General features: G+C 31.7%; 1 protein-coding gene across 3 annotated transcripts in view; it reads left to right on the top strand.

Moving 5' to 3' along the window:
- The window catches only part of LOC118189478 (hemocytin-like), a 728,690-nt gene that overhangs the window by 277,659 nt on the left and 428,132 nt on the right, over positions 1-22,899 (top strand). For all 3 annotated transcript variants that reach the window (XM_085820839.1, XM_085820840.1, XM_085820838.1), the window contains exons 31-32: positions 5,036-5,276; positions 17,621-17,821. In XM_085820839.1, coding sequence (XP_085676965.1) covers positions 5,036-5,276; positions 17,621-17,821 — 442 coding nt within the window. The remainder of the gene's footprint in view (positions 1-5,035; positions 5,277-17,620; positions 17,822-22,899) is intronic.

The raw sequence follows: 22,899 nt of genomic DNA, 5'->3' as shown, positions 1-22,899 counted from the left end.
AATCTTGGTGAAGCGCTTGACACTGCTGGACGTAAAGTATCTTCAGCATTTTTCAGCGTTGAACCACATTTGAATTTAATAGGCGCTAAAGCTGAAAATGTGTCACATAAGTATACGTTGCTGAATGATAGAACATCCAGAATTCAGTCAGATTTTTGTGAAAACTCAAGTTTATAGTTTGAGTTACTCGACAATTTTACAAATTCATTTTATATGACAAGTGATTAATCTCATTAGTGTCAATTAATGTTATTTGTTTAAAAGTCCCATTAATGCAATACTTTATAGGGACATAAGGTTGTTTTTATGCTGAGAAACAGGAAAAATGAGCAATACTCTCACCGGGACTCGAACCTCGGACCTCTCGAATACAAGCCGAGTGTTCTTACCATTACACCACGAAGGCTTGCTAAGAAGGCGGGAGACATACCGTATATACTCCCCCCTTTTAAATGGCGACTGGAGATTAGGGGTCCCAATCGCCACATCCTGGTGTTGGAGAATCATCATCCACCACCTTTTTAGTCCGAGCGCCACTGTAGAGATATTAGGTTTTTTGATGCTGAGAGACGTGAAAAATAAGCAGTGCCCTCACCTGGACTCGAACCTCGGACCTCTCGAATACGCGCCGAGTGTGCTCAACATTACACAACGAAAGCATGCTAAGAAGCCGAGAGAAATATCTTATAACTTTTAAATACACGTATTTAATTAAATTTCCATGATTCTGACATTGACTTTACGATCAAATTTGCGGTTGTGACTCATAGTTTATAAAGTCTTCGCATGGTTTATTCCGAAATTTCCGCATATTCTTCTTGACTTTCACAATTGAAGTATTTTCCGTACCTTTTTCAGCAGCATTCAATTGCCATCATATTGTTATTTAATTCAATATATTAGTTCCTTAAATGTTGTAGAATGGGGTAAGTTATTTACATTCATTGCCGTGCGACAGTAGAGCTGAAAATGTTACATTTTCGGCAAAGCAAATAAATAAAGCCGATAATATTAGACTCACAAATTCGAATTTCTATTTGATATATTCGTTAGTACAAAAATTTAACATAAAACACATTGAACGTTATTTACCTAAGAGAAGGATGCCTTGTAAGAGTAGGAGGACGTTGTAAAGAAAGTGAGCTCAGTTTTTCTTAAAACTTGATAAATATCATGAAAATGTATATCCAAACAGCCTTTTAAATGTATATCCATCAAGATTCAAATCTACTTCAAAAGAACAGTGCGTACTCGGCCACTGGATTATATGAATAATCTTATAACCAGATTCTATCCATATATCTAATTGTGATACCACTAGATGGAGTTTGAAAAACTGCTGATAACGGTCTCTGGAAAAACGAGGTTAAAATATTACTGATGTGTTTTTCTAAGAACGATATCCGACAAAAATATCAAATAAATTTCTTGGTATAAATACAAACCGTTGAGATAACATGTTTACATGATAACACACTCTAGGAAAAAGGGAAGAAACATTACTTATGTGTTCTGCTAAAAGGAAGAGAAGGTTTGTAGAGAAGAATTTCTAAGCAAGTTTTTCGGTATATTTGAATTTAATTGTATTTGTCTTGACAAGCACTAATAACAGGAAATGCTCCCTAATAAACAAAGATTTCTTTCTTTCTAAAAGCACTAGTCTTGTAGTGCATGATATTTATAAACATTACGATGTAATTTGGCTACTGGTTTCAGAAAAATGTGCATTTTTTGTAACAAAACAATATAGAATCTTCGCATGTTTTTATTTCCTACAAACTATCTAATTTGCAGATGTAAAATCACTAATAATTAGTTTTCTGAATTCAAGCAATTTTCTCGAGATATCAAAAATATAGTATAATTTAGCTTGAAACCAATGAGAGATTTCGAGGAGAAAAAAAAATTATGTAATTGAGAAAATAAAAAATAACTAAAAAAATGCTGCTAACTTATAAATCGCTCCAACCTCTTTATTTCTTCACTACATATTTCAGTAATCGCTGTAGACACCATAAACATTGAATGTGAAGAATAAAATAGTGGAATAAATTAGTTTAATTTACTATAAATCTCACTTCTGTTTACAAACTAATATGAAAATAAACTATTGCAACTCCAATCAGATTACCTATACACTTCTAAGATAAATCTTAATTTATAGTATCAAACTAGTAAATTAATTAACTGTTCTTTTAAAGGCTTTTTCCTCTTACCTTTAAATATAGTAATCCCCTTTTAATCGTGGACTGATTCATGTGTGGCTTGATAATTCCTAGAGCAATTGAGTTAAATTATCTGAATATCCTTCGTAGCAGATACAAAGCCAGTCGTTATAAAGCTCTAAACATCATCTTTAGAGAGCAATAAATGAAATGAAATTTGCTTCGCATATCTTTCCAACGCATTTATATTTAACCGATTATTTACATATTCTCGAATCTTTATAGTAAAGGTCTTCCAATAACGATGATATGACTTTAAAATAAAATAAAATAAAAACCATTTTACATACAACCAAAATGTTTATATTATTTTAAGGTATAATTTATGACATATTTTGATTAGAATATCAATGTACATGTAAGTGAAATCAATGAATTCAGTTTTCGAGGACTCCATGCAATAACTTGAGCCTAATGTCAGAAATACAGAGTTCGATATTTATTCTAAATGCTTTAAGGGTTCGTGGTTTATTCACGTAGACTTTTGATTTCAAATAACCTCCCAAAAAGTAATCTAAAGAAGTTAATTCGGTACTCGTGGAACACCAAGTTACATTTGCATTTCATGAAATTATCATTTTTGCCAACTATATTTTCAATACATCGATACTGGCTAGCATCTCGTTGGAATCATACGCCCTCGAAATCAATGACCTCTACTTTTGGGCTCAAAGAATTTGTTATCATGAATCAGCTTCGTCATCAGTCACTAAAATGTAGTTCGATTACATCACAATCCACACCATATAGCTACAAAGTAATTACACATAGTAATTACAGTGACACTATGCCACAAATCATACCATACAGTGACCTTTTGCGAATACAAGTGCTTCGCAATCTTTTTCTCGAAGTGCACGTTGAGTATTCACATAAAAAAACTCTCCACAAAAACTTCCATAATATTTTCCATAAAAAATATGGATAATAGGCCAAGCGTTCATGAAGCAAGTGCATTGTCAAAGCATACTAAACACAAATTAATATTAGTGATAGTGATAACATTTTAAACGTTGTTGCCATTTTATTTTAAAATCATATTACTTATATTACTCCCTTTATAAACAAGTATAACCAAAACGGAGAGACAATAAGACAGAGAAAAATGTTTAAATAATTAGTAAACATTACTCTATCTTGTAATATCTAAACTGTTTTCCAAAGGATAAAACTAAGCTTAGGAGCATAAATGTGTAAATATTCAAAATTGTTTGTATTATAAATACTAACAGTCCACATTTATTTAAACATTTTCTATCTCTCTGTTTCATCCCTGGTATTGAACAACAATTTTTAATAACTGCAGAAGAACACATATATATTAAATCTGATACTTACGATATTTGCGTCGACTGAGTGTTACCTGCTATCGAACCTTGAAAATTGGCGAAAATCCTTCCAAAGTTGCATCAGTTGCTCATGAGTTGAGTTGAGTTGAGAGCAGAATCTGGAAGAATTCAGAAGAATCTGATGTTTCTTTGTTTCATAAACAACAGCATTCGACTCGTTTCGTTTTGAGCTTTAAAAAGGATTTCGGTCGCTCATATTTTGTTAGGCTCTATGGTTTTACCAGAAGCTATGTTAAAATGCTATGAGTACAAATTTTCCGCCGATGATTGTCCCAGTTTTATATTATTTTAAGGTATAATTTATGACATATTTTGATTAGAATATCAATGTACACGTAAGTGAAATTGATATTCTAATCAAAATATGTCACACGTAAGTGAAATTGCAGTTTATTATGTGTTTCTCTATTATATTCAGCTGACCATATCGTATCCTTTACTACACACTTATTTGGTGGTAGGTTCCCATAACTTTGAAATTAATTCACTGCTTGCTGTTCTGCAGAAGGCAGGTTCCAAACTGCAATATTTTCTTTTACCAAAATGCAACAAAACTGCAACAATAACAGTAAATTTACATCCTTAATGATAAAAATGAAACCTGGGTTTTTGAGATTCAATCGAGGGTACATCAAACAAAAGTGAAGATGTTATGAGTGTGTTGTTACGTAAGCTTATCAATAATTGGGCCTAAACGGCCCGGCTTAGCGGCAGTTTAGTGGTTCATTGAATAATACGTAAGTACTATAAATATTAACTTGACTATTAATGTCAGCAATATGAGCTAATAAAAAGAAAATCTATAATTCGGCCAACATAAAGGTACTTCGTGATTCTTGAGCTGTGATAGTATCCGGAAGGTGATGCTCCAAACCTAATTACCGTTACTTTAAAATAGGTATTTCAAGTCCGTTGCCAGCATCATTTGCGAGCATAACTGGTTTTGTTATCATCACACAGCATTTATTTTTTCCATATTATTGGAAACTGTTGTTCAAGTCAGCCTTCCTTTGCATACTTTTCATGAAGCGAAACATGCTAAGCAGATATAAAGTGGAGAAAATTCGAGTCGACCATTTTTCTTCAGCTGTTGTTTCTCAGTTACGAGGACATTCAGCAGCCCTATAGTTTCCGTAGGTTTATTAGGCAAATTGCAGCGAAAGGAAATGAGTTTGAAATATTTTTATTTTACAAGTCACTTTTGTTTAAACAGTTTAGTTTATAGATTTGTAACAATTTAGGATTATATTTTATTACTATTTCTCTCAGAATTACAATGTGTTTGTTCTTAAATACAAATATCTAATAAAAAGAATGAAACTTGAGTAGATATTATACATCTAATCTTTCCAAAGATTGATCTGTATCTCCCGCCCTACTAATTTTGCATCAGTTTTCTGTATTCTATAAGTGCATGGCTATATGTATTCCATGATTCATATTTGGTCATTTCGTTTTCAGGAATATCTTGTCCAATGGGCCAAATGTATCTCTCATGTGCGAATCCCTGTTCTTATAGCTGCAGTGAAATAGCGAATAGCTATGCTAACTGCAGAGATAGTTGCGTAGAAGGATGTATGTGTCCACCAGGAGAAACACTAAATGCTCATGGGACATGTGTTCCTGTGTCAACTTGCTCTTGCGTTCACAGTGGACATGCTTATCCACCAGATTATCTTCAACGAAGAGGAAAGGAAATGTGGTATGATTTTCATTCACCTTTATACCTCAGACCATTGTTTAAAACTTAGAGGAAATGTTTCATTCTGTATTGCAGTATCAGATTATATAATTTAATTTCTCAGCAGAGATTATTAAATATATATTAATGTAAAATTTGTGAATAACTTCATTTTACTCAAAATAAATATATATAACTTTTATAAGTTAGTGCTAAAATCGTTATGACGAGTAACAGTAACTTTTATGAATTTATAGTAACGGTCTAGTAGTAACGGCTATAGGTAGAAGTTGCTTTTCACTATCTCCCACCACGAAACCACTCCAATGGATTTTCGACTCACAAGTCAGATTCAAGGAACGAGTGGGAGTATGGTCTGCAAAACCTCTGCTCTTGAGGCAATGTATGCCATGCTGGATAGATTACCCCTAGCACTGTCATCGGTTCGCATAATTCGTAAGCGCCTAATTAATATCACAACTGAGGAAGGCCTTCCAAAACAGTTCACTTGAATTTTAGTAATATTTTCTGTCATATCATTTGACCTTTGCGGTGCTTAAATGAAAATGGTTCAAAATATTTTTCAGTGAAATAGTTGAAATAGTTTTCTACAAAATAATTGAAATTAAATTAAAAATCAGTAATTAGAAATTATAAAGACTTCGATATTTGGTTGAATGAATTTGAAAGGAATACAAATACACATTGGAAATTATGAAAGAAATGCGAAATAAAATATAAACAACCGCTCTCAAAGATTCAATTTCACAAAGAATATTAGAAATCTATTAGTTCGTGCGCAAAACACCTCCTTCGGTTATGGTACCGATGTGTTCTTCAGTATTCCAACGGTAGGTCATGGATGGTCCTCTCTACTCCCTAGACAGTAGTACATTCCTTAGTGATATATTTTCAATGTAAATACGATTGCTTTTGAAAACTAAACGGCACTTACCAAAGATAAAATTCTTCATCTATCTTGCACTAATATGTTTTCCTATTAGAATGTCACTTACATTTAGTCATTTTTAACCCAGTAATGCCAGCACGAAGTTCCAAAGTTTTCACTTATTAGTAACTTACTATTCAGTTGCAGTCTTTGTATAGAGTTTGAGGTCACTGGTCAAGCATTCAGTTGACTTTCAGAACTTAGTGCAAAGTATTCTGTGTTGCATGGAATAAAAATGTGGAAAAATCCTCGTTTTTTAAGAAGAAATACAATTTTTGTAATCTAAAATGACTTAGTAAAATATCCTTAGTGCGAGATCGAATATTGTTGGATAATGATATTGCTTTCGTTTTTAATCTCTTTTCAAACATACCCATGTAGTTAAAATTACAGAATTATGACACTTCTTGATAAGTATAACTGTGGTTAGTTAAATCAAGCAAAATATGTGGCAGGAATTACATATTATTACATAATAATCAGCATAATTTAATAAATATGATCTAAGTACGTATTTTTGTAGCGTAACTTAATTACATATCAATTATTATTACGAAAGAGCATCGAATAATTTAAGTGAACAGGGCGAGGCAAAATTTAGCAACTTAGCATTGGCAGCTGCCAAGATATAGTGAACCACACCCACAAGCGAATTTAATTTGCACAAGAAGGAAGAAATACATATTAATATATAAAGTCATAAGAATCAGAGGATAAACTCTAATGTTTTGGTCTTAAAAGAAGCGTAAAAAGTCGCTGTGCACATAAGTATAGAAATATCCACTTTATAATTAATTGTTTTATTATATTCTCTTAAAAGAAAGATATTAAATTCCTAGGAAAAAATTTAAGATCGTACTAAGAACATTTTTTAGCCTTAAGCTCTCAATTTTTCTCAAATATGTATAGAATATATAAATAGATATATAAATTTATATATATGGAAACAGATTATTGTAAAGTAATTAGATACTAATTTTCTTTTACTAAATGTAGTTTTTGATCTGCTATGGCAACCCTTCCTAAGAAATTTGTTAAAATTTTAGAATTTAGTTCCCTAAAACGTTCCTGTCTCACCAAATAAAGTTTGATATATATTTATATACACATATATTCAGTTTCCGATATGCATTATTTTAGCAGCTGATTTTTAACATTTTTTAAACGAAGAGGCATTTGCAATATTCTCTTGATTGCTTTACTTCCAATAATTTCAGTTTTTCCAAAAATGCTTTATTAGTTTTTAAGAAAAACTGGAATCCTCACTTATTTAAACTCATACTTCCTTTCGGAAAATGTTTTTTTACTGGCTATGATTTGAACTTTGACAGTCTCTGCTCTTGGGGTATATTTTGCACGAACAGGATTCCTACTTATCATCCTCTCGATGGGTTGCGCAATGGACCACTCCTAATCAGGCGATGGTTTGTATATCTTCTCCTGTGCTTGTTGAGTAAGGAAGTCTACTTTATCTACATTGGGTAGCAATGGCGAAAGCTCCGAGACAGAGTTTCATGTCCTTTTCATGGAACAATTTCAGCGAACCTGCTCTTAATGACTCTCTGCTCTTAATGAAACTGCTCTTAATGAATCGAGTCTAATGACTGAATCAGATACCTATATTTGCTTTAATTAGAATTAATTAAAATGAGTAAAATAGTAATGCTATTTTGCCCTTAACAGAATTTTAAATTTCTGTTATGAAAAATTATTTTTGTTATTTTAAAGGTCCTTATTTAATTAATATTTTTTATAAAATTTTATCGGTAGTTTTTCATGAACAATATATTTTAAAAATATTAGAAAGGGGAAGATGTGTAACTCCATGAGGCTACCCATATCAAAATTGTTTAATTTACTACCAAACTGTAAAATTATTTTCTTTTAAATAGCTAATCTGATATGCTTATAATAAAAATTAAATTTTGTTTTTTTATTCACATTCTTAAAGTTCAATTAAAAGTTTCATGTCCAGCCTTCATTCAGTCGATTGAATGTAAGTTCAATAGTTAAGTCGAAGCATTTCAGGAAAAGGCTACATAATATTTCAGTAGGGGATTTGGATTTATTAAATTATGGCAAAGCACATCGCAGTTATCTGCCTAATGGAAGGGATGCGTTTTTGGAGCGCTTTCTCAGGGTCAAACCATCAGTTTTCAGTAATTTTACCGCTCGGAAACTAGTATTAACAGTAACTAGTTCATTTTTACATCTGTCAATTGGAAGAACTCGAATTCAAAATTATAGTCAGAAAATTTAAAGGCAGAATTTCTTCAAATATAATATACAATTACAGTGAACTCGCTCGGTAACTATCTCCCCAAAACAACCAGTGTTTCTAAAAGCATAAATAAACACAGCACGTAATACAACGTAGGGAATATATCACACATGTATATTAAACATTGCCTTTCTAAGATTATAAATTCACAAAAGATTAAAAAGGCATGGAACTGTGAAGGGCCGCCTTAAAAACGGTTCTGTATTTTGCATTGCATTTAGATATTTCTTATAAGCACTTTAGAAAGGTTATTTCATTTTTTCGATATATTTTATTCGAAAAGTTTAATAGTTAATAACATTTGGTGGGCTAATTTGTGGCAGTCACCTACCTCAGACGAAATCCCTTAGAATGCTTAGATGTGCTCTGAACATTTGAAAACAGTGATATTGGATCTCATCTCTAAGACGGATATATAAATAGAAGAATAAGTTATTTAGAACAGGGGTGGTCGTTTTAGCGAAGTTTTAACTAACTTTTCCATACAGGAATTGTTTTTATCCTACTTTAGAAAATATTATGCAATATTCTGAAAATTTTTTATTTAACTTCATAAGTTTATTTAACTGCAAATCATTATACGAATTTACCTTTATAATATTTAAAGCGTAATAAATGCATGGCTGCAATGTAATCATAATGCGATGATTTGTAGATGCTTTATTTTTATCGTGGTATTTTCTTACGACGATGTTTTAAAGATGGGATGTGTTTGAACCACTTTATTTTCGATGGTGATGATTTACACCACGATGTTTAGAACTGCGATATTTTTCCCTTGCGTTCTTTTCTCCCATTTGTTATGTGCGATGGCGTTTTCGTCTTGCGTTGTCTTCTCCACGACGTTTTCGTGTGGGATGTTTTTGCTGTAGTGCTTTGGGCGAACACCCCGCAAGGATATTATACATTTGTAAACATCAATCTTCTCCGAGATTCGAACTCAGAAGCAAATACTGGCAGCCGGCTATCCTATAAGCATGAGAATAGAACGGGAAAAATCAAATAAAATTCTGTGAAAAACATGGTTGTTAAATGAAATATTTTAGAAACTGTTTAAACACCCAAGTTTAGAAAATTTATATAACTTCAGTTTGTTTATTTCATGTAGATAATAAAAGCATTAGTCTGCACTTTAAAAAACATTATTCTGCATACTAAGCATTCCACATTCATTTCAGAAATAATGTTAATTTAAAGTAAAATTCGGAGGAAAACATGCATATGCATCCCAAGGACAAAAAAGACATTAAATGGGGACATCTTGTTAACAGAAACCTAAAAAAGTAAAGCATGAAAATTCCATTAACTTGTAATTACAATTTTTAATACCATCTGTTGCATTAACCATTAACTAAACTGAGCATATCTTTAATTTAAATTCAACCACCTACCATTTTTAATGCGGCGTGTTTCAAATCTGCGAAGATGAATTTATGAAAGAAATCGGCATATTTCAAAATAAAAAGGGAATTATCTTTCATTCATAATTAAATTATTCTGAGCAAGTGTACTACTAGGGATTTCATAACTCTAAATATTGCAGAAATTAGTGCCTTTAATGAGCAACATTCCAACAGAAGTAAAAAGAAAACGTATAAGGGAAATGTTTTCAGTTTCATCTTCAAAATTCTAAGAATTTGGGAATAGTTGTTTTATTTCGTCTATTTTCATCAATATTACAAATCAGATTTTCAGCATAGTTTCTATTTAAATTAATACACTTATGCCAACAAAACATTAATTTCTTAAATCCTCCTTAGGTCCTTATGTTCCTCCTTAATCTACCTATTTGTGGCAATGTTAATTTAGAGTTCTCAGAGCATGAAATGTAAAAAGAGTTTTAGCCTCGTCGGAGTACGCATCACGAGTCTTGTAATTGCCAGCTAGATGAGATGCCAGTTACACCGAGAAATAACGTACGAAAGAATGCAGCTATTCCTCATATTCTTCCTCACTTAAAGGACGACTGTTGAAGGAAATGAGACTCAATCGACCACATTTAAAGAATGTAGCTATACTTCATATTCTTCCTTATTTAAAGTATGACTAGGAAAAGGAATGAGACTCATATCGACCACATTTAGATTGTGACAAACTGTCAACCATCACATATTAAGTCGAATATCACGGTGAAGATCATTAGGTTTTTACGGAACGAAAAACATGAAACTTCAACTATGATTTCTTCGGACCTCGAAATAACGATTTTTCAATTACCGTGGTTCAGCTAAACGTGCTATAATTTGCGAAACGGAAACAGTCACGGGGATCGCCGTAATTCTTTATTAATATATCATTAAACTATAATGGTATTATAATGAACATCAACAGACGAAAATATGCATAGATACTATCCAAATTTTAGGATACATATATTTATTGTAACACCTACCGAAAATACCGAAAATATGTTGTTAAAGTTTTACGCGAAATACGCATAAAATATTTTTATTTTCTTCCAGATTTTTAGCATAATATAAATTAAAAATAAGTAAAAAATTATTTAAGACTTTTGAATACGTAAAATAGAACGGATTTTAAAATGTTTAAGACTTATTCGATATTTAAAATTTTTTTCCGATATGACGCTTTAGTACCTTCAGCACACTGGTAATCAATACTGTTTACTGAATTCAGATAGCATAAATCTCTTCTGAATGGTTGTCAAGGTTACAAAGTTATCAAATATTTCATATTTGAAGTCAATTGTCTGGGGAGCAGTCAGAATGCAAAATACATGTACTCTGACTTATATTTGGTGTCTGATCAAAATTTTGTTCTAAAAGTAGAAAAGAAATACGTATCAAAATTTTCCATTTCCAGTAAGACAGAAAAAGTGAACAAAAAGCTGTGTATTTAATAAATTGCAAAATAAATTATGGATTAATAAATTCCAAAAGGCATGCTCGAAAATTTTGCATTAATTGCATAATGTAAAAGTAATCAACTTGTGATAGCGGTTTAATATCCCAAAGTGAAATTTTTTATTTAAAATTTCAAGAAATTAAAAACGTATTAAAGTATTGAAAATAAAAAATTTAAGCTTTATAAAATGTTTTCTTGCCTGGTCCATGACATAACTGTGTTTGAAACTTACTTCAGTAATTTCAACAAAGCTTCGAATATTCATAAAAATTATCGATTGAATATGTTCCAAAATAACTGTCTTTTAATATGAATTATATATATTGTTATAAAAAGCAAAATAAATTTTTGAATTGTTTAGATTTGTAATTTTTAAATCTCCTTTTATTGACAAATAAGAAATTTATTGAATCTGAAGAAATAATTTTAGCCTTTAATTTAGGATTTATAACCCTTCAGATAAATTAATGATGTATTATTTCGCGCAATAACAACACATTCGCATTTACGGTTTTCACATTGCGAGGACTTGCTTTTATATATTATTTGAGGAGAATGCCATCATTACGAATTTCCAAATAATAATCAAATTTCATCAAAGGATAAAATAAAAAATTTTACGTTACGTCACGTAAAACTCAACAGTAAAGTCACAAAATTTTTATCAGCAGCAAATTTTTAGAATTCCTAGTAAAGTGTTGCCATATTGCCATACAATTTTTTATCTTTCTCAGTTTTGTCATAATTCGTCAGACGCTCCGTTTTCTTAACAAAATAATCTACAGAATTATTTTAAATCTTTTTATTTTTTATTAAAATTCTTTCTTTGCACTTACGCCACAAAAAAATTCAGGATCAAAATCACAAAATATTTTAAAACAGGATATCATCAGAATTTCCGATAGTGTTATATACTGCCATACATTTCTTTGTACCCTCAGTTTTGTTTCTTTAAAACCTCAAAAATTGTGTTTTTATATAAGTTTAAAACACACATAAATATTTCATTCATTTTTAAAAATTAAAATTGACCTTTTTCAGTCCATAATTATGTGCGTTTGCCGTTTGAATTTCTTGAGCTTTTTAACCAATGATTTATAATCAAACTAACCTCAGGATTATCCTATAAAGCGGCGATTCTCAATCGATGGTATGCGCACCACTGGTGGTAAAGAAAGATAGATGGTACGCAAAGAAACAAATTATTTTTAAACTATTAAATTCAAAAACCCCAACAAAAAAAAGTACCCCAACATCCTGTTTACGTTTTTCCTTTAACACTCGTAAATTTATATGAGATGCTTTGTTCAAGGTCAATAGCCGCTCATAAATTTTAATAATCCGTTTTTATTTCTTTATTATTAGTTATTTATTTATTCCTATTTAGTTCTTATTTAGTTCCTATAAGAAGATAATAGCATCAAGTTTTTTAGAGTTTATCGATTTATTACTATGTCTGCACTTATATGGCCACCATATCTGAGCTCATTTTGCTCTGTTTTCAATTCGAATCATTTCTTTACGTCGATTTGCTGTCTCTGAAACAGCGGGTATTTTGTATTCTTGCTTTCTATTCCTTATTTTCTACGCGATTTGAGAATATCGTCGTTTGTTTTTAAAGATATCGTAATATATTGCGCATTTAGATATTTGCCAAAAAAAAATAAAACAAACCTAGATTTTTCAATATGGAAAGATGGCTAGGATTGGCTAAGCGGAAAAGTGATGAATTACAGGTTATAGATGTAGGACAAACTACTAGCACAAAGAATACTGTCTTTTTAGTAAAATTAAAGTAATTAGTAAATTAAGTAATTAGAAAAATTGTTTTTCTTATAAGACATCTTGAAGCCGATTTAAAGGATAAATCTGAAGAATATTTTGAGAGGAAATTTTCGACTTCAAAAAAGTAAACAAGTAATGAAAGGTTTCTTTACTTCAAGTGAAAAACCTTTGGAAACTAGTTACCTTGTAAGCCTAAGAATTGCAAAGACTGGGCAGGCTCACATTATTGGAGAAAACGATATATTACCAGAATCTAAAACTATCCTTTTAACATTATTCAATGTAAAAGCGGCAAATGAACTTAATAATATTCCGTTATCAAATGATACAGTAATTTGACGAATTCATAAAATGGCAAATTCCATAAAGTAGACACTTATTCAAAAAATAAAACACAGTAAGTATTTTGCGCATTGCAGTTGATGAAAGTACTGATATAACTAACTTTTCTAAATTATTAGTTTACATACGTTTAGAAGAAGATAAGCAAATTACCGAAAAATATTCATTTTGTGAATACCTTCATGACAGAACAACTGCAAATGAAATTTTCCAATTAATTGACAATTTTATGTCTGGTAATGATATTCCTTAGAATAAGTGCATTGCCGTATGCAGTGATGGAGCTCAAACATTAACAGGAATACATTCCGGTGTTATTTCTGAAATAAAAAAAGTCGCACCTCAAACTAAATTTACTCACTGCTCCATTCGTCGTGATGCTTTAGTAGCCGAAACAGTCCCCGAAAACTTGAAAATCGTTTTGAATCAAGTTGTGAAAATTGATAATTTTATTAAATCCTAACTTAGAATTAAAGCATATTTACGATTTTATGCCACGAGATGGGCGGTGAACATGAAACTACATTCCGAAGTTAGGTGGTTATCCAGGGACAAGTTTTAAATCGTCTTTCTGAACTTCGAAGGATAAAGTGTTAATTGGTTTCCCATTAGGGATAAAATAGATGCGATGATAAAAAAAACTTGAATTATAATTCGAGTTTTTTAATAATAATCAAAAAATTTGACAATAATATTTTAAGCTTTTACTAATTTTAGAAAATTTTCTAACCAAAAATAAGTTCAAACTAAATGAAGAATTAGCATCCAACATTAAAAATCATTGTTTTTCAATGATATAGCGTTTGAACATGTATTTTTCCAAGGATCATGGAAAAGGAAATTGGATTAGCAATAAATTTTGTTCAAATGCACCTGAAATTTTGTCTCATAAAGAAAAAGAACAATTGATAGAAATTTCCTGTGATCGAACCCTAACTGAATATTTTAAAAGCAACACACTTTTTAACTTTAGCTAAACTTTAGCTAAACTTTTTAACTTTTAGCTAAACCGAAAAAAAAAGAATTTAAAGGCATTTCAAATACATTTTTATTGCCTTTTTGCACAACATATTTGTGTGAACAACGAATTTCATATATGTGATATTTGTAAAATAAATACAGAAAATTAAAAGTGGATCCTAATTTACGGTTAAAACTAAGTGAAATAAGACCAGACATAAAGAAATTGATCTCTGCCCGAATTTCACACTATATTTTAGATTTATGGTATTATAACGTACATTTCGATAATTAAAAGGATTTTTTAAAAGGCGCAAATTAAAGAAAGGAATCAGTTTTATATGATTAATGATAGTTAATGCGGGAGATATTATGTACAGAGTTGTAAGTTTAGAATGGATTCTTGAAGTGGATATGAAGAGTGTTAAGAGTTTAGAGATAATAATGAAAAGTCATATGCGTTTTTGCAGTCATGTATTCTTTTATTTGCAAAACTGTTTTTAGCGGAGCAATTTTTAGCATGGTTAAATATGCCGTACTTTATACTTTAGCTTCTTTGTTATTTTATGTAATACTAGTCGATACGCGCCTTCGTCTGACTTTTTAATGTACCGGGAAAATGCCTAAAGAGCCAAGCATTAAACACCAAGCATTAAATTAAAAAACTGCACAGAATTTTACTCTGCAGAAACAACTTTGTAAAACAAATTTTAATAAAATGCATTATATGTAAGAAATATTACAATAAAATAAACAATATTCCTTAAGACAAATATTAATTATCCTAAGAAATAAATTAACCAACTTCCCGTTGTAAAATCCTAAGAACTCAAATGGTATAAAGGAAGTCTGTGTGTTTGTTCGCTAATAACTCAGTCACTACTAAACTATCGTCACCAAACTTTCTACAATTTTTTCTGGGTCCTGGAAAAGGTCAACGTCCACTTTTTTCCAAAAATAAAGAGTAGCTAAAATCAGAGATATTAATTAAAACTCTTAAAACGCTAATTTTCGCCCTCATTTTTCCGAGTGGCAACAGGGATATCAGCAACAATGACTGCGTGCCATTGTTGTTGATATAATTAAAGATAATTATCGATTTGATGCGATTTCATAAAAAAATATAAAATAAAAAAAATCTGATTCGAATTTTGAAAATATTTCTTCGAGATGCACTGACTCTTCTCTAGATACACCTATGTACCAAATTTCATATCCTGTGTCTATAAGCTTACGCGTATCACGAACGAAAGACACACACAGACAGACTCTTCCTTTTATTATATGTAGAGATGTGTGTTAAATATTCAGAAAAATTTCTAAATATGGGTATCTATCATTTTTAGAGTCTGAAGGTTTAAATCTTCTATGAATAGCTAAAAGTTAGTATCATGTTACAAAGATAACATGCGAATCTGCCTCGAATTTTCATCTGCATTTCAGTCTTTCTTTAGTACTTTGTCAGAAAGTGACGATGATGCATTTGAGCTTTTAACTATTATATTTCAAACGATCTTTTAGAGTATACAGCTGTATGACTACTTCGGATAAGAAGCCAATAAAAATAATTCATTTTCTGCAACAGATGTCTGTATTTATACTCAAAAGTTATAGACGCATATGGCAAAGTATTTTACGTTCTAACAAAATTTCCTAAAAAAGATACAAAGAAATCTATTTCTTTTACAAATTGTATATTTATGTTTAAAATATTTTTAAAAATTTTTATAATTTTGCAAGAGTTACTTTTCCGGAAATATTATTGCTTGTATTGGGATGATGGAGAGAATTGCAGAAAAAAATGTTATACCCATCGTTGATTTTTAACGGAAGTTCAAACCTTTAAACTACAGTCTCCTGGATATTGCAAAATGATATATATTGGAACTTTATTAATGAAACAGCATACTTATCTAAACTACGTAGAGCTTAGTATACGTCCTATTCGGACCCAAAAATTTTTATTTGCTACACAATATTTGTTTTAAATACTGCTGCGTACGCGCAGGCTCGTAAGGGATTAATTGCACACAAAACGGATGATAGTTTCATAAAATTAATTTTACTGAAAGAAATATTTTACATTTCTGGAACTTTCCACGAAAATACTATAGCTCTTCTCAGTTTCACAGTGTGCAATTAGACGTTAGCTTTTACATTACTAATAACGATAAACACAGCTCAGTGAGAACCGCGTCTAAAAGGTGAAGCTCTCATGGAGATCCCTCAATACGGCAAAATCATATCACTGTCACTCGCTTCATAAAAGAATTTCGTCATACAAAATTATTCCAATAACTAAGATATTCCATTATCCGGGATCTTTGGGATTAAATTTCTTTATGAATTGACGCTCTAACTGACACACACTGAGATGGAGAAAATATATATATATATATATATATATATATACAGTGTAAAGTTAAATAAAGCTTTATAACAAAATTAAATTAATAATTCACTGTTCAGTACCCGCTATAAAGCATTATTTAAATTTTCATAGGTTTAATATTTATGGTTTTGCACATCAATCACTGATCTTAGATTGCTTTATTTGTTTCAGAATATATTGAATTTTTCCTGGACTTTTCAATATTTAATATGTGGAAAAGTTCTCATTAATTTTATATTTCAAAAAGCATTTTAAATTGCTTACATTCATTAAAAATTCCCACTGGTGAAGTCGCTTTAATATCCAGGTGGTCACCTTGCTCTTAATATCATTTTATTCTGCAAATACGTCATAAGAATTTCACTATTAGAACTCCCCAGAAAGCTCGAACGCATTATAGAAACTTGTGAAATTAAAATTCCCCATATCTTCAGATGGGGAATCTAGGAAAGGTAATTTCACTGCTTTTGTAACAGAAGTATCTACAAAAATGCTGCACTTAAAAAATAAGTTTTTATTTTCCCTGTTAAAATTTTATTCCATTACTTGTGTTTCACGCCACATTGGATATGCAACAAGACTTCAGCCGTCCGCATACTAACGTTATGTATGATGATCGAAATTTTATAATGTTGTATTATCTCATATTAAATAACGGAAGTAATCAGATTCTTATTACTTCTATTACTTATGTACCTACTTCTTATAATCCGTTTAGTTTCATAAAAAAAAATTTCTCATATCTTGCGAATGATTTCGGAGATGGCCACAGTGATATCTGTTCTTTACAGCGCCTGTTCTCAAGGACACTGGGATTGCCATGAGGCAACAACTGCTGATATTCTTCTCACACCACCCCCTCATGTGGCGCCAGATTGTAACGTCTCTGCTGGAATGGAACCCACAGAATGTGTCACTGAATGTCCACTCACATGTTCAAACTACCATCATCACCAACAATGCCCTATGTCTGTTTGCGTCCCTGGTTGCAGGTGAGGAATTTAAGGTCTTCTGGAATTAATGATGTAAATTAATAATTGTTTATATTTTAGTTGCATAACAAGCAGAAGTCACGGTATGATTTTTTAAATATTCATTTCAATTTTAACTGAAACAGCAGAAATAAAGTACAGATTTTGACGTTTTGCTTACTAGAATTCAAAGTGGAGTAAGTATATTTGTTATGTAGAGAAATTATCTGATAGCGTTATAAAAAAATTAGGTGAATGATTTTATGATTTATGGAAATTTAAATTTTATTTTGATTCTGAATTATTTAATTTAAGGCTTTAATTTTTGGGGAAAGACAGATGCTTCTGGGAATATTATTTAGTTTAAAAGAGTATTATTTATTTTCCTCTATTTGTAAATCTTGTACAAACTTTTATTCATTGTGAAAGAAGCAGGGAAAGGGAGGCAATTTTCGCCAAGTCATGATTTCGCGCGCTTTAGAATGTTCGAGAAAGAATTTTCATTGTTAGTTGACCTTAAGAGAGAAAAGTACGTGACGGAAAGGTCAAAGGTTGCTACTTGTCTTTCAATGTAAGTCATTCAGGTTTTGGCGATTGAGGGTCCGGGTGTTGGCTAAGTGAAGAAGGGCGCGCACGCGCGATCACCCTTATTTCCGCATTCTGGAGTTGAAAACGAAGATTTTGCCATAATTAAGGGGGCGATAAGTGAAGCCATAGTGGGAGCCCGTTTGGTGAAGGACAAGAAGGAAATTTGAGTTGGACACACTTACTTTGGGCTGACTCTCGGACTGACTCGCTGATTTTTGGGCTTGCTGGACAAAATGTGACTCCGAGAGGTGTTTTCCGGCGGGGAGCGGCAAATATGCTCCCCGGCCGCGTTTTGGTTAAGAGGCGAGACTCTCTTACACACTTACTCTGGACTCGCTTAGGCACTCACTGCTTGGATTCGCTGACTTTCGGGCTTGACGGACTTGTTGACGGAGACTGAGAAAAAACTTGTGGGTGTTGCGAAGGAGAAAGGAAAAGATTTAGTCGGCATCGAGCAGTGCTTCCGGCGGGGAGCGGCAATTATGCTCCCCGGCCGCGGGTTTTCTCAAAAATGCGAAGAAAAAAAAAACTGTTGAGCGAATAACAAAAAAAATTAACAGAGACTTGGGTCTCTATCTGTATCGGCAAAAGTCAGGACGATGTCCTCTGAACTCCGACTTGAAAACAGAAGGAATTATGTCACCTTAGTCAACTGGAAGCCTGCGTTAGCCGTTCTCTAAAATGCCTAGCTTAATTGTCTACGTTTTCCTTGGTGGAGCTGAGAGTCTAGGCAGACAGCCGTGCGGTGTAAGCTGTTCTCTTGCTTCCAGTGGGAATAATTTTCTTCTATGGAAACCAGTAGCAGGCGTAAGATTTGACGGTATAGCTGATGTAATTTATTGTCGTGCCGTTCGAGTCTCTGTCTTGCGGATTTGCCAAGTGACGTAAGGATAGAGCTAAGATATGAGCTCTCCTCCACTTCAAGATGTCCACTCAAGATAAGTATTATTTTTTTTTGGTGTGTTGGAACTTTAGGCAAGTTTTTTCAAAAACGTCCTTAGCAGTAAAAACAACGTCGAATCTAAAATTTAACTCTCAGGCCATAAATTGTTTCCCTTTCCTTTCTTTTAAATCACCAGACAAACCTTAAGTTTTTTTATGAATTTAAATGAACAGACTCTCAGATGAGGTTAAGATTTTTCTTATTGTGTTGTAATTGAATAAACTGATATTTAATCTGGAACCTCTTACAGTATGTTTTCTTTATATATTTAATATGAACTTTTCCTTTATATCTTGTATATGTTTTATGTTTTCGATCCTCTCACGGCGCGGTCCCGGAATGCATTTTTTTCACAACACAAAAATGCTGTACACGTTTCACTATACGATTACTACCTTTAACGGCAAGTAGTTTCATATTTAACATTTAACAAAATAGGAATTTAAGATATAACATTGGTCGAACTTCAAGATGTCACCAACCAGATAAGTTATATATATATATATATTTTTTTTGTGTTTATTCGGTCCTCTCACGAAACTCTTTTAACATAACATTGGTGCCGTGACCTCTGCTTAGTGAAGGATCGAATCAGTAACTGATTTTGTGAATTTATTTATTTCGTATAACTTACTGTTTTAAGAAGGTGTTAAATTTTAGGTGCTAGGATTAATTAGAGTTTTTGATTTGTGTTTGCTTATTTGTTAATACGAGAGTGATAAAGTTTGAAAATGTGTGTGAATTTCAGGAATTTTGGACTTTAACGTTAGGCACACAGAATTGAACTTTAAAGTTAGGAAAAATATATATTTTTAATGTAGGAGAATAGATACTGTATATTTTTACTGTAGAAAATCCTTGAGTGTTTTCTGGGTGTATACTTTTGATTTCTGATTTCTGATACAAGATGGAAAATGAATTATTTCACGATAATCCTATGCTATTTGTGTATCCTTGTATAAAGTTTCGAGTGCTTGTCGGTAAAAACTGGACTCATTTTTTTGAGCACTTCTAAGAGAAAGAGATTAAAGACTCTAATTATTTTACTGAATGAGACAAGCCATAGCTATGCGTAGCTAGAAATTTTTTTTGTGTGTGTTTTTGCTAATTATTTAACCTAGAATCTTGTGAAATGTATAATTGTGAGGGGTAACGTTAGAGAAATTTTGATTTTTTTGACTTAATTGAATAATATTTTGTGAAATGTATGTAATGTTTTCATGATTCTCTAGCGTAGTATATTATTGCGTTTTGATTTACAATGTTTTGTTATAATTCCAGTATATTGTGTAATGTGTTAGAAAATTTAATTTAGTATTGAGCAATGAATTTCATAAGTTCTGAAGGCATAATAATACAAATGAATGAGTTAAAAACAAAATTGAAGGTTGTTTTGCAATTGCAAAATTCTGTTTTAAAGTGAACATGGGTTAGATTTGAATTTTTGCCTGAGATCAGCAATAGTGATGTTTGGTTATTTAATTTTTTTGGATTGAATTCATCAGCTTGAGTGAAGTTCTAATTAGTTTAATGAGTCAGAGTAATTGAGATTAGTTATCTTCTGAGTTTTAAGTTTGTGAAAAGTTGTCAGGTGAGAATTGTTTAAACAGTAGAAATTTAGTCTTGTGAATTGTAGAAAGTGAATTTTAATGAGAATTTTGGTGACAACGGGAATTTGGTTTGTGGAAATTTTTAGATAAGTTTGAGAAGATTAGTTACTTTTGCTCTGTACTCATGAGCGGGAATTTTCTGTTGATTACAAGTAGTTTGTCTTGAATTTGCTAGTTAATCGTAATAGATGTGATTTGAGGTACTGAATTTTCCTTCTTGGTTGGACTTGTTGCGGAATTTGGGGTCAATTCTTGTTTTGGTTTGACTTATTAGTATCAAGATAGTTGTATCAAGTTTGTGTGTTGTTTTCTGGTGGTTTCTGCCAAGGTCCGTAAAATGTAAGTTCTCTGATGTTTAGTTTCTGTGGAAGAATTGAGATTTCTGTGGTCTTAGGAAAATAGAAGAATTTGAGTTATGGATTTCATTTGTGTGATTTTTAGGGATTTTTTGAATTATGAGTTATGAGTATTTTTTTTAGTTTAGCACTTTTGAGAACTTTGCATTTGTTGCTTGCAGTTAGGTCTTGCGTGAAGTTGTAATGTCCTGAAAGCTCGTTTCCTTGTAAATACTTGCACTTCATGGTGGCACTTGACCTCTTACACCGGGGGCAAACAGGAACTTGTTATCTGAGAAAACTATTGTTGTATCTTTTTTCATTGTGTTGGTTCAGGATTGTAACGTTTCAGTCAGCGCACTTTCCTTTCCGAGATAAGAGATCTTATGTTCTCTTTCAACGTGTCTGGAGGTTTGCTTGATACGTAAAGTTTGAGTCTGTCATTTATAATACAGCGCTTTTCTCAGCTTACATGGACGCGGTAAAGAGTTACTTTGTTTCTTTTGTTTGGGTGGAGGTGTTGCTGAAGGCTGCTACTTAGGTTACTATACAACGTTTTGGAAGAGTCTGATGCAGAATAGATCTCAGTTTTTGCCTAAAATTGGGGGGTTTGTTTTGAACACTTGTTTTGATTTGTGATATTTTATTTAGTGTTCTAGTAACGTGCTTCAGTCCAGCTTTGATTGATTTCTTTGACTAGTTGAAATTTTTTTTGTGGACTTAAGGGATTTTTAGAATTACTGAAATTTTTGTTGTCTTACTAAGGGGACTTAAGTCTGGTGTTGTTACTCACTAGTGTTTACTTTGAGGTTTGAAAAATTTTTTAGCGGCACTTCACTCTTGCTGGTTGATTTTTTTGGCTTGATTTGAATTACCGTGAAATATTTTTGACTTGATATGGTTTAACATAATGACTATTCGTGTATTTGTTTAGGTATTGCAGTTTAAATTTTTTTTAAGTATCACTGATCTCATTGCTCATTTGAATTATGTACGAAATTTGTACAGTTTAATTGTATTTTCATTTTATGTGTATATGTGTATCTTGGTAGTATTTGTAAATTTTTGGCCAAACGTTATTTTGTACATGCATTAGTTTGTATTAGTATTATTTTTGTGTGTATTGGATAAAATTCTAATTGGTATTTGCACAGCGTATTCGTTATGTTCATTCTCGGAATTGATTTTGGTTGGATTGAATTTTTGGACAATCACGTTTTCCTTCTTTCTGATCTTTGTGTGGGGTATTTTCGGCTGGTTCCGAGGTTCCTTGTGTTGTAACGTTCTTTTCTTTTCTAATGCTTGGCCCTGATCAGGCCGCTTCTGTTCTTAGACGTGACTGTTTGGGATTCAATCTTAGAAGTTATTCAATTTCGTAGTACTTAGGGGTCTTTACTCCTTATTTGAATACGTTCATGTGACATATTTTATTTGGAATTGTTTGAATTATTAGTGTGTTTATTTTCTCAGGAATGTATTTTATGTATCTGCGGCGCGTTAATTATCTTATTGATTGATCTTAGACATATTTTGTTTGTGATTAGCGCCTTATTTTTATTTTTATTTTTGTATGTGTTCTGAGTATTTCTAGGTTTAATTAAGTGATTTAATTGATGTTTTGAT

Source organism: Stegodyphus dumicola, chromosome 7 (assembly GCF_044657685.1).
Source record: "Stegodyphus dumicola isolate Sdum_Otavi_A_Nest chromosome 7, ASM4465768v1".
Classification (NCBI taxonomy): domain Eukaryota; kingdom Metazoa; phylum Arthropoda; class Arachnida; order Araneae; family Eresidae; genus Stegodyphus; species Stegodyphus dumicola.
The sequence above is the reverse complement of the archived record's forward strand: the minus strand, read 5'-3'. Positions and strand labels throughout refer to the sequence as shown.